The 14,413-nt window shown below is 40.5% G+C and overlaps 1 protein-coding gene across 1 annotated transcript; it reads left to right on the top strand.

The window, feature by feature from the left end:
* Positions 1-2,225: 2,225 nt before the first annotated feature.
* On the top strand, positions 2,226-13,046 carry LOC144253880 (olfactory receptor 7A40-like). The gene is made up of 2 exons (XM_077796537.1): positions 2,226-2,847; positions 12,712-13,046. Exons 1-2 carry the CDS (start codon positions 2,226-2,228, stop codon positions 13,044-13,046), a joined length of 957 nt encoding a protein of 318 aa, XP_077652663.1.
* Positions 13,047-14,413: the final 1,367 nt, after the last annotated feature.

Below are 14,413 nucleotides of genomic sequence, written 5' to 3'. Positions count from 1 at the left end.
GATACACTTTGACAATATCACAAAGTGTGGAATACTACTGCCCCAATTCAGGCCCCAGCACTGCCCCCACCCTGCCCCCACTCCAATGATTCCTCTTGGATCCATTTACACTTTCCTTTTTTTAATTGGTGTCCTGTGGATACCATTTGCCATCCTATGGCAGATCTGTTTTCTCTTATTTTGCTTTTGGGGATTGGTTCAATTTTTAAAATAGCCATCATCTTCTGCCTTCTTGTGAAACAATATCTTTTGCATTCAGCCAAAGATTGCCTTTGTCTTTCTCATAAATATGTTTTTTACCTAGAAGCTTCAATATATTTATGGACATCCCCTTTTATAAAAAGGAATTCTGTATAAATAATAAGCATCATGGGGTTCCTGTCAGAAATCAGTGAGTCAATGCCCATAGTGCCTCTACCCCATGTGCATGGTGAGAACTTATAAATGGAGTTTTTATAATAGTTTAATCAAGATTCATCATCAGTCAGGATAACAAAATTATGGCAAAACTAAAACATATGTGTTTATTTTTGGTAAGAGTTTGAAAAAAGGGGCATCTTCGTGTAGAGGTATCATATTTACACAGCACCAAATTCCTGAATAGCCACACTGAAATATGCATTGAAAACCAGCAGATTCAGCTGGCAATGTGGCTCACTGAGAAGGGACTTGGCTAGTGTACATGAGTCCCAGGGTTAGACCCCAGCACCTCCGAATAAATAAATCAATAAAATTAAAAACTAGCAGACTCACATATCCCTTTACCCAGAAACTCTATTATCTAGAGTTTTACAAAATAAATTATCTAGTGTTTTATAAAATAATAAAGTAGATGGTAAATAAATTTAAATTATACTCTTTCATGGTATGTGATTTTCCTTATAGTATCCTCTTCTAGTCATATTGTGCCCTAAAGCAAATAAACAAAGAGAAATCCACCTGGACCCCTGGGATAACTCTGAAATCAAAATCATGCATCCTAGCATGTACCTGAGATTTCAAATCATGTCAAACTCTGATGCTTGAAGCAGAACAGTGGTGTCCAGCAGGGAAGGAGAGGAAAGCAAGGGTAGGGGATTACAGATGTCAAGTGACAGTTATGTAAATGTCTAATGTCCAGACCTGTGCTATGCAACTTAGTGCCTAGGGCTAGCAAGTGATATTCTGCACTTGACAATTTGTTATGGGGACAGATCTCATTTTCAGTATTCTCACCTCAGAAAAACAGAAAAACAAAGGCATGCCATGGGAGGAGATGGATGTGTCTCTGACTTTCATTGTAGTGATGGGACCACCAGGATTTGCATATATCTGCACTCACCAGATTGCATGTCATATATGTATACAATGTAACTACACTACAATAAAGCAGGTTAAAACAAAAGTACTAGGGGCAATACATGGAAAGTGACCCTGTGCATTTTGACAGTCTTCAAATTTCAACTGTCTTAGGGAGTACACTTTCCTCACCTTCCTTAGACACAACCTCTCCTCCATCTCCCACTTTCTCGTTCTGGCTGCCAGTGGCTCCCTTGTGAATACTGACATGTGCAGCTAGCACCAGCCTCAGGGCCTTTGTGCTTCTGAACTCTTCTGCTATACACCTGCTTCTGCAGTTAACCTTGTAGTTTCCCTGCTGTTGTTTGAGGTGTGTGTTCAAATACCATCTTGTCTTGCCAGGACCCATATAAAAACATGACCTCATCTACTCTCCTTTTTACTTTCCTATGTTTCCTACATTGCAATTATAACCATCTAATATATTATAGGATCATTTATTTTCCATTTTTAAATGATATGTGAAAATTGTGCACACTTGTGGTGTGCCTTGTGAGGTCTTAATATATGTAGGTGTTTTATAATGTTCAAATAATTCTCCAAAAACATGTAGCGTTCCTTTATGGTGAAACATTTAAAATAATCTAGTTCCAATGTGAAAAACAATTGACATACTTTTTTTGGCATTACTGAATCATAGGGATATTCATAATTCAGCAACCGTCCACATTGGCTAGACAGTACCAGGAATATGGGGGATCTCTGTGTGCATTCCTGCAAGGCATGAAAAATGCTTACTAAAATTATTGAATATGTAGTATTTATAAATCCTTCAAGAGAGAGGCTTGAATTCTGAGTCAGAGATGACACATGGAATGTCCTGTGGACAACCAAGTACAAAAATTAGTCATGACATTTTTCTCTTTTTTAGTAATTACGTACAGCACATGGAATCAAAAAATGACACAAATATTTCAGAATTTCTTCTCCAGGGAATTTCAGAGGACCCAGAACTGCAGCCCCTCATCTTTGGGCTGTTCCTGTCCATGTACCTGATTACTGTGCTGGGGAACCTGCTCATCATTCTGGCCACCATCTCAGACTCCCACCTGCACACGCCCATGTACTTCTTCCTCTCCAACCTGTCCTTTGTGGACATCTGCTTCACCTCCAGCACTGTCCCAAAGATGCTGGTGAACATCCAGACACAGAGCAAGGCCATAAGATATGAAGGCTGCATCATACAGATTTATTTTTTTACATTATTTATAGTGTTGGACAACTTCCTCCTGGCTGTGATGGCCTATGACAGGTATGTGGCCATCTGTCACTCCCTGCACTACATGGTTATCCTGAACCCATATCTCTGTGGCTTGCTGACGCTGGCATCCTGGATCACCAGTGCCCTGAATTCCTTATTACATAGCTTGATGGTGTTGCGATTGTCCTTTTGTTCGAACTTGGAAATCCCCCACTTTTTCTGTGAACTTAAACAGTTGTTTCAGCATGCCTGCTCTGACACCTTTCTCAATGAGGCGGTGCTATATTTTGCTGTTATCTTGCTGGGAAGTGTCCCCCTCACTGGTACCCTTTACTCTTACTGCAAGATTGTGACCTCCATCCATGCAATCTCATCAGCTCAGGGCAAGTACAAAGCCTTCTCCACCTGTGCATCTCACCTCTCCGTGGTCTCCTTATTTTATGGCACAAGCCTAGGTGTGTACCTCAGTTCTGCTGTGTCCCAAAACTCACACTCTACTGCAACAGCCTCAGTGATGTACAGTGTGGTCACCCCCATGCTGAACCCCTTCATCTACAGTCTGAGGAACAAGGACATCAAGAGTGCTCTGAGAAGACTCCTTTGGAGGACACCTGGAAAGGGACCTGTTGGTCCACCCCAGTAGAGTCACCTGTGAGTTCAAGGCTCCAAGTTTTGGAGCCTAAAACCATTATTCTTTAACCAGATGGTATAATAAAATGTTGATCCTTTTATTGTAATCTCCATTGCTTTGGAATCAATTTCCCTGTATAATTAAAGTAATTGTTTTACTAGGGTTTCTGTATTTTGTGGTCTCTCAAATTGGTATTCATTGGTCACTTCCTACTTTCCCAAACCTATCCCTACCCTTCAGTTTAAGGCATTTGGAATTTCCCACTCATATCATATCATGGGACAACATGACCTTAAGGTATAAATTTTTCTATTTTTTTTTTTGGTTATATATGACAGCAGAATTCATTTTGATATAATTTCACCAACATGGCATATATCTTATTCTAGTTAGGATTCCATTCTTGGGATGGATGTTAGTGGGATTCTTTCTTTTTTTTTCCTTCTTTTCTCTTTTTCTCCTAGTGCTGGGAATGGAACCCAGGCCTCGTGCACACCAGGCAGGCACTCACCATCACTGAGCGAGGTCCCCAGCCCTTAAGAATAAATTATTTTCAAACAACAGCACAACACATAGTTTTTCTTGTCTTTTTCTAAAGAAATGCCCATGAGTCTTTTGACATCAGTGAAACACTCCCCTTAGAGACGAGAGCCGTTCGAATCCTCAATTGTATAGCATATGAACTCTGAGACCTCAGCTTCTCACTGTGCTCACGTCATTCTTTGTGTTCCTTCTTTCTTCCTTCTTTTCCTTTTTCTTCCTTCCTCTCTTCCTTTTCCCCTGCAGCCCAAGGCCTTGTGCAGGCTAAACATATGCTCCACTAGGAGCTGCATCCTGGCTCCCATCCCTGTTTCCTGCATCACGACCTTCACTGTTCTTCCTGGGATGTCCACACACCAGGCTGCTCTATAACTGGTCACTGGGTGGTTTCCCTCTTTAGGATCCTGTTCTCTATTCAGCTCCACACACTGTGTACCATCTGTAAAAAAATTATCTAATATATTTCCAAGCAGTCTATGTGGAGAGACAAACTGAACAAACAGATTGATTCAGGATGGCCTGAGTGTAAGGGAATACCTTAAATATGTTAAAGCATAATTTTAAATGAGGTAAATTTTATTGCCATGGACAATACTTCTTGGAATGTTCTGGATCCATTAATTGAAGGGTGGGAGGTTTTCTTCCACATGTAGGAGGGTTTATGCATTGGGTTTCTGGAGGGGTTGATGGACTTTATTTTCTTTCATTGAATTATCTTCCTGTCACTACTTAGAATCCTCTAACACTGTCTACAAATACAACTCTTCCTGTTGCACCAAGGGGCTTCCCGTTTTCTAAGTTTTACCATAATCACTATGGGGCCCATGAATGAATGATATCATCCCATATCATCCCCTTTTCCCCCAGGAATCAATTTGACCTTGAGGACCTTTGCAAAGGAGAGCCTGAACTCCAGCCCAGTCATGTGATTCCGAGTAAACCACATTCCCACTCAAAGGCACATGTCCTTCACTTCTCTTAATCAGCTGGAACCTCATTGGAGTCACTTTTAAATACAGTTGTGTGAAACCAACTTGCATAACAGATTAATTATGAATGATGTCATCAAGTGTCATAACACAAGTGAAAATTAAAAGTAGCAAGTCCTTTTTCCCTTGGATCATTGCATTATGTAGCTATTGCTATGTTAAAGTCATCCTAAATCCAAATGGCTTAAAATAACAGCATGTTCGGGCTGGGTTCGTGGCTCAGTGGTAGACAGCTCATCTGGCATGTGTGAGGCCCTGGTTCCATTCTCAGCACCAAAAAAATAAATAAGTCCAGGTACACCTAAAAAATGAATATTTTTTTTTAAAAAATAACACCATGCTCATCAATTGGAAGCACAGTGTAGAGGGTGGAGTGTGGAGGGTGGAGGGTGGAGGGTGGAGGGTGGAGGGAGTGTGGAGGGTGGAGGGAGGGTAGAGGGAGGGTGGAGGTTGAAGGGTGGAGAATCTCATGATACCTCTGTAAGATGTGTCTCCCCACATTCTGTAAATTAATGTATGTCACATGTATCAGTCAGGGTTCTCCAGAGAAACCAAACCAGTGCACTGACAGAGGGTAGATGGATGGCCAGATGACTGATGAATAGATATATGGTTATAGAGACAGGATTGACTGAACAATTCCAGAGGATGAGTATTTCTACAATGGATTCTGCAAGCTGGAGACCAGAGAAGCAAACCAGGTTACTCATTCCAAAAATCTGGAACTCTCAGAACCAGACAGAACCATAATTCAACCCTCAACATTAAGGCTCAAAGCCCAAGAGCTCCAGGTGCCACTTGGTACAATCCCACATGCCAAATACTGAAGAAACAAAAGTCGGATATTTAAAAGAAGCAGCGGGAGAGAAGGAGCCTTATTTCCAGAGGAAGAACAGAGAGAGTCTCCCCCTTCTTCCACTTTCCTGTCCCATCCTGGCCTCAGACATTTACATACTGTGGCTCACATTCAGGGCAGATCTTTCCCACTGAGTTTGCAGACCCCACAACACTCCTTTCTGGAAAGACCCTTCCAGACACACTTGGAAGGAAATTACCAACCCTCAACATCCCACAAGCCAGTCAAGGTGGAACCCAAATTTAATCATCCACTCACCAGAGTCTAGAGGCCCTCTGGGAACATTCATGTGGATCAGATGAGACTCTGTCCAGGCCCAAATAGTTGGGTGGAATGAGATAATATTCCTAGAAAAAGCAGGAACAATAAGAATTTGTGAGGCATAAAACAAATGCTCTCAGGGCAGAAATAGAAAATATAAGACCTTTCTGATGACATCAAAATTTGTGAGTCGGGTGCACTGGATTTGCAAGAAGGAGGAGGAGGGGAGAAATCATTTGACACAACCAGAGACATCAGCTTTGCACATCTTCCCAATAGCAAAACATAGTGAAGCAGCTTACAAGAGACTGAAAACCCTTACTAAGCCTACTTGGTGCCATTATGAGTGGGTCAGAGACAGTTCCCATGAGTCCAACACAGCACAGGGTGGAGCACTCAGGCTCTGAGCTGCCTGCCTGGGTCCACTCCACCACCTTCCCTGTCTCCTAGGAGCAGCTCAATGATGGACTCACTTCCTGTGCCAGGAAACCCTTGTGATGTCACAGTGACCTGAGCCAATGAGGAGCAAGGTGATGGTCACAATGGCTGCTATCTGTGGAGCATCTTCTCTGGGCAGGTCATTTCCTGTGAGCTTCAACCTATGGCTTAGGTCACATAGAAACTCCATGAAGAAGGGGGAGTCTACCCTGTCTGTATATAAGGAGCCAAGGTCTGTACATTTGATTTTCTGTTATGGAGGATATATAGAAGAGGCCAGTGTCAACTTGTCTAGGCAGAAGCTGAGCTGAGTCCACATCTGACCACCTAAGATCAGAACACAGCTGATGGAGGCCTTCATGGTGGAGAAGGCCTCAAAATGCCTGCACTTAACTCTGATGCTGGACAACAGCCTCAGTGGTCTATAATGGAACCACCATGTGATCTGGCAATCCCACCACTGGGTAGTCATCCAAAGCAAATGAAATTAGTATTTCAAAGACATACTTGTACTTCCATATTCTTTGAAGCATTATTTTAAAAAGCAAGATCTGGATTCTACCTATGTGTTCACCAACAGATGAATGAATAAAGAAAATTTGGCACACAAATAATGGTATATGACCCAGCAATAAAAATGGATAAAATCCTGTCACATTCAACAAAATACATGGAACTTTTTTATTACATGAAATTAGGCAGATACAGGAAGACAACTGCCATATGACCTCACTATTCAGAATCTAATTTTATTTTGGCAGGGGAGGTACTAGATTGAACACAGAGGTGTTTCACAATTGACCCACATCCCCAGCCTTTTTTGTTTTTCTTTTTAGACATGATTTCACTAAGTTGCTTAGGGCCTCACTAAACTGCTGAGGCTGGAGTCAAACTTATAATCCTCCTTCTCAAGCTCTTGAGTCACTAAGATTACAGGTGTGTGCCATTGAATCTGTTAGAACTTAAAATATTTGATTCTATAGAACTGAAGGTTAGAATACTAGTTAGGAGGGTTGGGTGGATTTGGGAAGGGAAGATTGGGAAAATGTTGGTTCAAGGATACAATATTTAGTTAGGAGGGATAAGTGAGGAGATATCTACTACTGCACACCATGGTAAGCACAGGTAACAATATGTTGAATCTTGAAAAGTACCAAGAGTGAATATTGAGTGTTCTTACCACAAAAATGGAAAATAGGTGAAGGAATGTGTACGATAATGAGCTATATTTATTCATTCCAATATACATAACCACATCAAAAGATTATGATTTTGTCATAATGAATACAATTTTATCTCTTTTAAAAAAGATAAAACTGGGCATTGGTTACAAATGTTCAATTTCTGACACCCTGACCACCCAAACCATAGTCTACATTCAAACCGGATCCCTGAGTAATATTGGAAAAGTTCTGGTCTGGAAAGGTATTTTTCAAATGCCCCACTGTTGACCTTGAAGCTAGATACTACTGTGTTTTACTACTTTACACGATGATGAGTGCCATTCCTGACTTCAGCCTACCAGGTGCAGCACCAACTCCCCAGTTTAACAACCCAAAATTTCTCCAGATATCACCAATGTCTCCTGGATACATGATCACTCCTGGTGGAGAGCCACTGCCTGGAACAGGAGAACTGGGAACAACTTGGGTAATATTCATACTTACTCAGTTCACAACACTTGGTAACATCGCTTAATTCATCTCTGTCCTATTTGTGCAAATGTAAGATAGGTCCCTCATAATATAGACCTCATGAAATGGACAGCTGTAAAAATGAAATTGCAAGGATTTATTGGCAAGGATTGCAAGATTCTACCTTTAGAACACATCACACAAAAATAACAAGTTTATCTCTTACAATCTCTAAATGTTTCACAAATGAGTTAATGACAATGCTTTAATTTGTGTTCCAAACATGAAGATCATAACTGCTTTGCCAAAAGCATGATGAAGTCAAGAGTTGTAGCCATTTCTCATGGTTTTATACCAAATGAACATGGTTCTCTCCCTTGAAGAGGAGATAGACAATTTCTGAAGTTACCAGGAGCTGTAATTACCCCTCTACAATTCAGGGCTTTGGAGTTCCAATGAATAGGGAACCTCAGACTGTGGAGGATTTTGTAACTAGGAAATGGCAGAAATGCTAAGGAGGTTAGACTTCCAGAGGGCAGGAGGCTTCCCAGAGAAAGAGTTAAGAAGACAAAATTCACCATAATTTCTAACCTTGTCTCTTGGGAATATGGAATGAGCAGGAAAATTTTCCCTTCTGTGCAGACAAAAGTCCACAGGGAAGTCAGGTGCTCAGGGAATGGAATAACAAGAATTGTACCTGATGAGCAGGACAAGGAGCTATAAATAGATGCTCAGATGATATCCCACAGAGAGTAAACCAGTGCTTTACTCCTTCCTCCTGTCTTGTCTGGGGACAGAGCTTGGTCCAGACCAGAATTCAGACTTCCACATGGAGACTTCCTTCCCAGAAGCCCCATACTGGTAAGTCTAAGACCCCAGCAGCTTCTGTAGGCAAGACTCAGTGAGAATGGAAGCCAACAAATTGATGGGAGGTCACCTGAGAGCCAACCTGGCCCAGCCCACAGAAGAGTTACTGTGTTTGTTTCCCTACCTAACTGGTAATTTTTAGACTCTGCAATGCATGCATAGATCATTGTGAATGATTCAATGATGGAAAGCTAACTGGATGAGACTGAATGAAGAAGTGGTATAAACAATCTCACATAAAATTGAAACATATCCAAAGAGTTTTTCATATATGGAATTAGAAAATTGAGTATTCGGTTTGGAGAGATGTGCAGGAAAATCTTTTTATTGTGAAGTGTATTTGATCCTGTTTCTTTATTCATTACAGGTTCAGACTACTGGGTTGTTTATCAATATTAACCTTGCAACAACAGTTTGTGAGACAGGCATTTCACAGTCTTTTCTCTTGGGCTAGGTATTCACATAACCAAAATGAATTTTATTTGATAGGTCAAAGGGAAAACTAAACTACATTTTGCAGCAATGCTTTCATTATTGATGAAGCTGAATAAAGCTTATTTCATTACTCTTTGAAATTCCAAAATGCTTATGCAAGTTTATTATTTTTATCAGATCTTAGTGTTTATTTTGTGATTTCATTTTTTTCAGAATAAAATGAGTTGGAGGTTTCTTTTTCTCCTAAGTTTACTGTTTCTATAAATTCATAAATATATTTGACAGAGGGTATAAGTCAAAGTTTAGAAATTTTGTGGACAAATCTGTTTCAATCATATTGCAGACCCAAATGTCCAATTTCTTTTTTTAAATTTGGGTAGTTCCTTCCCAGAGGAACTAAACAAATTAAAAGCCCACAGCCTGAGGTCCCCTATTCATTGGAACTCCAAAGCCCTGTCTTGTAGAGGGGTAACTTACAGCTCCTGGTAACTTCAGAAATTTTCTATCCCCTCTTCAAGGGAGAGAACCATGTTCATTTGGTATAAAAGCATGAGAAATGATTAGTTGTAGTAGTCAATTGCCACTTATAACCATGGTTAGTAGTAGTCAATTGCCATTTATAACTTTTTCTTTCGAAGATTTTTTAACTTATAATTTTCAGTTATATACAACACCAGGATACACTTTGACAATATCACAAAGTGTGGAATACTACCACCCCAATTCAGTCCCCAGTGCTGTCCCCACCCTGCTCCCACTCCAATGATTCCTCTTGGATCCATTTATGGTTTCCTTTTTTTACCTGGTGTCCTGTGGATACCATTTGCCATCCTATGGCAGATCTGTTTTCTCTTATTTTGCTTTTGGGGATTGGTTCTATTTTTAAAATAGCCATCATCTTCTGCCCTCTTTGAAACAATATCTTTTGCATTCAGCCAAAGATTGCCTTTGTCTTTCTCATAAATATGTTTTATACCTAGAAGCTTCATTATATTTATGGACATCCCCTTTTATAAAAAGGAATTCTGTATAAATAATAAGCATCATGGGGTTCCTGTCAGAAATCAGTGAGTCAATGTCCTTGGTGCCTCTAACCCATGTGCATGGTAAGAACTCATAAATGGAGTTTTTATAATAGTTTAATCAAGATTCATCATCAGTCATGATAACAAAATTATGGCAAAACTAAAACATATGTGTTTATTTTTGGCAAGAGTTTGAAGAAAGGGGAACCTTCCTGTAGAGGTGTCATCTTTACACAGCACCAACTTCCTGAATAGCCACCCTGAAATATGCATTGAAAACCAGCAGATTCAGCTGGCAATGTGGCTCACTGAGAAGGGACTTGGCCAGTGCTCACGAGTCCTAGAGTTCCACCCCAGCACCTCCAAATATATAAATCAATAAAATTAAAAACTAGAAGATTCACGTAACCCTTTACCCAAAACTCTATTTTCTAGAGTTTTACAAAATAAATTATCTAGTGTTTTATAAAATAATAAAGTGGATGGTAAATAAATTTAAATTATACTCTTTCATGGTATGTAATTTTCCTTATAGTATCCTCTTCTAGTCATATTGTGCCCTAAAGCAAATAAACAAAGAGAAATCCACCTGGACCCCTGGGATAACTCTGAAATCAAAATCATGCATCCTAGCATGTACCTGAGATTTCAAATCATGTCACACTCTGATGCTTGAAGCAGAACAGTGGTGTCCAGGCAAGGAAGGAGAGGAAAGCAAGGGTAGGGGATTACAGATGTCAAGTGACAGTTACGTAAGATGTCTAATGTCCAGACCTGTGTTATGCAACTTAGTGCCTAGGGCTAGCAAGTGATATTCTGCACTTGACAATTTGTTATGGGGACAGATCTCATTTTCAGTATTCTCACCTCAGAAGAAACAGAAAAACAGAGGCATGCCATGGGAGGACATGGATGTGTCTCTTTCATTGTATTGATGGGACCACCAGGATTTACATATGTCTGCACTCATCAGGTTGCATATGTCATATATGTATACAATGTAACTACACTACAATAAAGCAGGTTAAAACAAAAGTACTAGGGACAATACGTGGAAAGTGACCCTGTGCATTCTTACAGTCTTCAAATTTCAACCATCTTAGGGAGTCCACCTTCCTCACCATCCTTAGACTCAACCTCTCCTCCATCTCACTCTTGCTTATTCTGACTGCCAGTGGCTCCCTTGTGAATACTGACATGTGCAGCTAGCACCAGCCTCAGGGCCTTTGTGCTGATCACCTCTTCTGCCAGACACCTGCTTCTGCAGTTAACCTTGTAGCTTCCCTGCTGTTCTTTGAGGTCTGTGTTCAAATACCATCTTGCCTTGCAAGGACCCCTATAAAAACAGCACCTCATCTACTCTCCCTTTTAACTCCCCATTTTTCCTTCATTGCAATTACAACCATCTGATATATTATAGGATCATTTATTTTTCATTTTTAAATAATATATGAAAATTTTGCACACTTGTGGTGTGCCTTGTGAAGTCTTAATATATGTAGGTGTTTTATAATGTTCAAATAATTCTCCAAAAACATGTGGCATTCCTTTATGGTGAAACATTTAAAATAATCTAGCTCCAATGTCAAAAACAATTTATCTACTTCTCACAGCATTACTGAATCATAGGGATATTCATATTTCAGCAACCTTCCACATTGGCTAGACAGTACCAGGAATATGGGGAATCTCTGTGTACATTCAGGCAGGGCATGAAAAATGCTTACTAAAATTATTGAATATATAGTATTTATAAATCCTTCCAGAGAGAGACTTGAATTCTGTGTCAGAGATGGCACATGGAATTTCCTGTGGAGGACCACGTACAAAAATTAGGTTTGACATTTTATCTCTTTTTTAGTAGTTACAAACAGCACATGGAATCAAAAAATGACACAAAAATTTCAGAATTTCTTCTCCAGGGAATTTCAGAGGACCTAGAACTGCAGCCCCTCATCTTGGTCTTTTCCTTTCCATGTACCTGGTCACTGTGCTGAGGAACCTGCTCATCATTCTGGCCACCATCTCAGACTCCCACCTGCACACGCCCATGTACTTCTTCCTCTCCAACCTGTCCTTTGTGGACATCTGCTTCACCTCCAGCACTGTCCCAAAGATGCTGGTGAACATCCAGACACAGAGCAAGGCCATAACATATGAAGACTGCATCATACAGATTTATTTTTTTTACATTATTTATAGTGTTGGACAACTTCCTCCTGGCCGTGATGGCCTATGACAGGTATGTGGCCATCTGTCACCCCCTGCACTACATGGTTATCCTGAACCCATATCTCTGTGGCTTGCTGACGCTAGCATCCTGGATCACAAGTGCCCTGAATTCCTTATTACATAGCTTGATGGTGTTGCGGTTGTCCTTTTGTTCAAACTTGGAAATCCCACACTTCTGTGAACTTAACCAGGTAATTCAGCTTGCCTGCTCTGACACCTTTCTTAATGACCTGGTGATGTATATTATGGCTGTCTTCCTGGGAGGTGGCCCTCTCACTGGCATCCTATACTCTTACTGCAAGATAGTGTCCTCCATCCGTGCAATCTCATCAGCTCAGGGCAAGTACAAAGCCTTCTCCACCTGTGCATCTCACCTCTCTGTGGTCTCCTTATTTTATGGCACAAGCCTTGGTGTGTATCTCAGTTCTGCTGTGACCCAAAACTCACACTCCATTGCAACTGCTTCTGTGATGTACACTGTGGTCACCCCCATGCTGAACCCCTTCATCTACAGTCTGAGGAACAAGGACATCAAGAGTGCTCTGAGAAGACTCCTTTGGAGGATACCTGGAAAGGGACCTGTTGATCCACCCCAGTAGAGTCACCTGTGAGCTCAAGGCTCCAAATTTTGGAGCTGAAAACCATTATTTTTAACCAGAGGAGATAATAAAATGTTGATCCTTTTATTGTAATCTCCATTGCTTTGGCATCAATTTCCCTGTACAATTAAAGTAACTGTTATACTAGGCTTTCTGTATTTTGTGGTCTCTCAAATTTGTTTTTCTTGGTCATTTCCTACTTTCCCAAACCTATTCCCACCCTTTATTCATTTTTTTTTAATTTATTGTTGGTCCTTCAAAACATTACATAGTTCTTAATACATCATATTTCACAGTTTGATTCAGGTGGGTTATGAACTCCCAATTTTATCCCGTATACAGATTGCTGTATCACATCATGACCTTGAGGAATAATTTTCTCTCTCTCTTTTTTTTTTTTTGGTTACACATGACAGCAGAATAATCCATTTTGATATAATTACACCAACATGGAATACATCTTAATCTAGTTAGGATCCCATTCTTGGGGATGGATATTAATGGGATTCTTTCTTTTTCTTTTTCCTTCTTTTCTCTTTTTCTCCTAGTGCTGGGAATGGAACCCAGGCCTCGTGCACACCAGGCAAGCACTCACCATCACTGAGCCTAGGTCCCCAGCCCTTAAGAATAAATTATTTTCAAATAACAGCACAACACATAGTTTTTCTTGTCTTTTTCTAAAGAAATGCCCATGAGTCTTTTGACATCAGTGAAACACTCTACTTAGAAACGAGAGCCGTTCGCACCCTCCATTGTATACTATATGAACTCTGAGACCTCAGCTTCTCACTGTGCTCACGTCATTCTTTGTGTTCCTTCTTTCTTCGTTCTTTTCCTTTTTCTTCCTTCCTCTCTTCCTTTTCCCCTGCAGCCCAAGGCCTTGTGCAGGCTAAACATATGCTCCACTGGGAGCTGCGTCCTGGCTCCCATTCCTGTTTCCCGCATCACGACCTTCACTGTTCTTCCTGGGACGTCAACACCCCAGGCTATTCTCTAACTGGTCATTGGGTGGAATGCCCTCTTTAGGATCCTGTTCTCTATTCAGCTTCACACACTGTCTATCATCTGTAAAAAAATTATTCAATGTGTTTCCAAGTAGTCTATGTAGAGGACAAATTGGAAAAACAGATTGATTCAGGATGGCCTGAGTGTCAGGGAATACCTTAAATATGTTAAAGTATAATCTTAAATGAGCTAAATTTTATTGTCATGGAAAATATTACTTGGCAAGTTCTGGCTCCACTCATTGAAGAGTGGGAGGTTTTCTCTCATGTGTGAAAGGGTTTATGCACTGGGTTTCTGGAGGGGTTGATAGACTTTATGTTTTTTTATTGAATTATCTTCCTGTTGCTACTTAGAATCATCTA

The sequence above is a fragment of the Urocitellus parryii genome, chromosome 3 (genome assembly GCF_045843805.1).
Source record: "Urocitellus parryii isolate mUroPar1 chromosome 3, mUroPar1.hap1, whole genome shotgun sequence".
NCBI lineage: Eukaryota > Metazoa > Chordata > Mammalia > Rodentia > Sciuridae > Urocitellus > Urocitellus parryii.
Note: the sequence above shows the minus strand (reverse complement) of the source record. Positions and strands in the feature narration are given on the sequence as shown.

What these genes read in the sequence shown, in the direction of transcription:
- LOC144253880 (XM_077796537.1), top strand. Translation starts at nt 2,226, where the DNA reads ATGGAATCAAAAAATGACACAAATATTTCAGAATTTCTTCTCCAGGGA. An exon ending in TGCTGTTATCTTGCTGGGAA is followed by an intron (nt 2,848 to 12,711) that starts GTGTCCCCCTCA and finishes TCTTCCTGGGAG; the next exon opens with GTGGCCCTCTCACTGGCATC.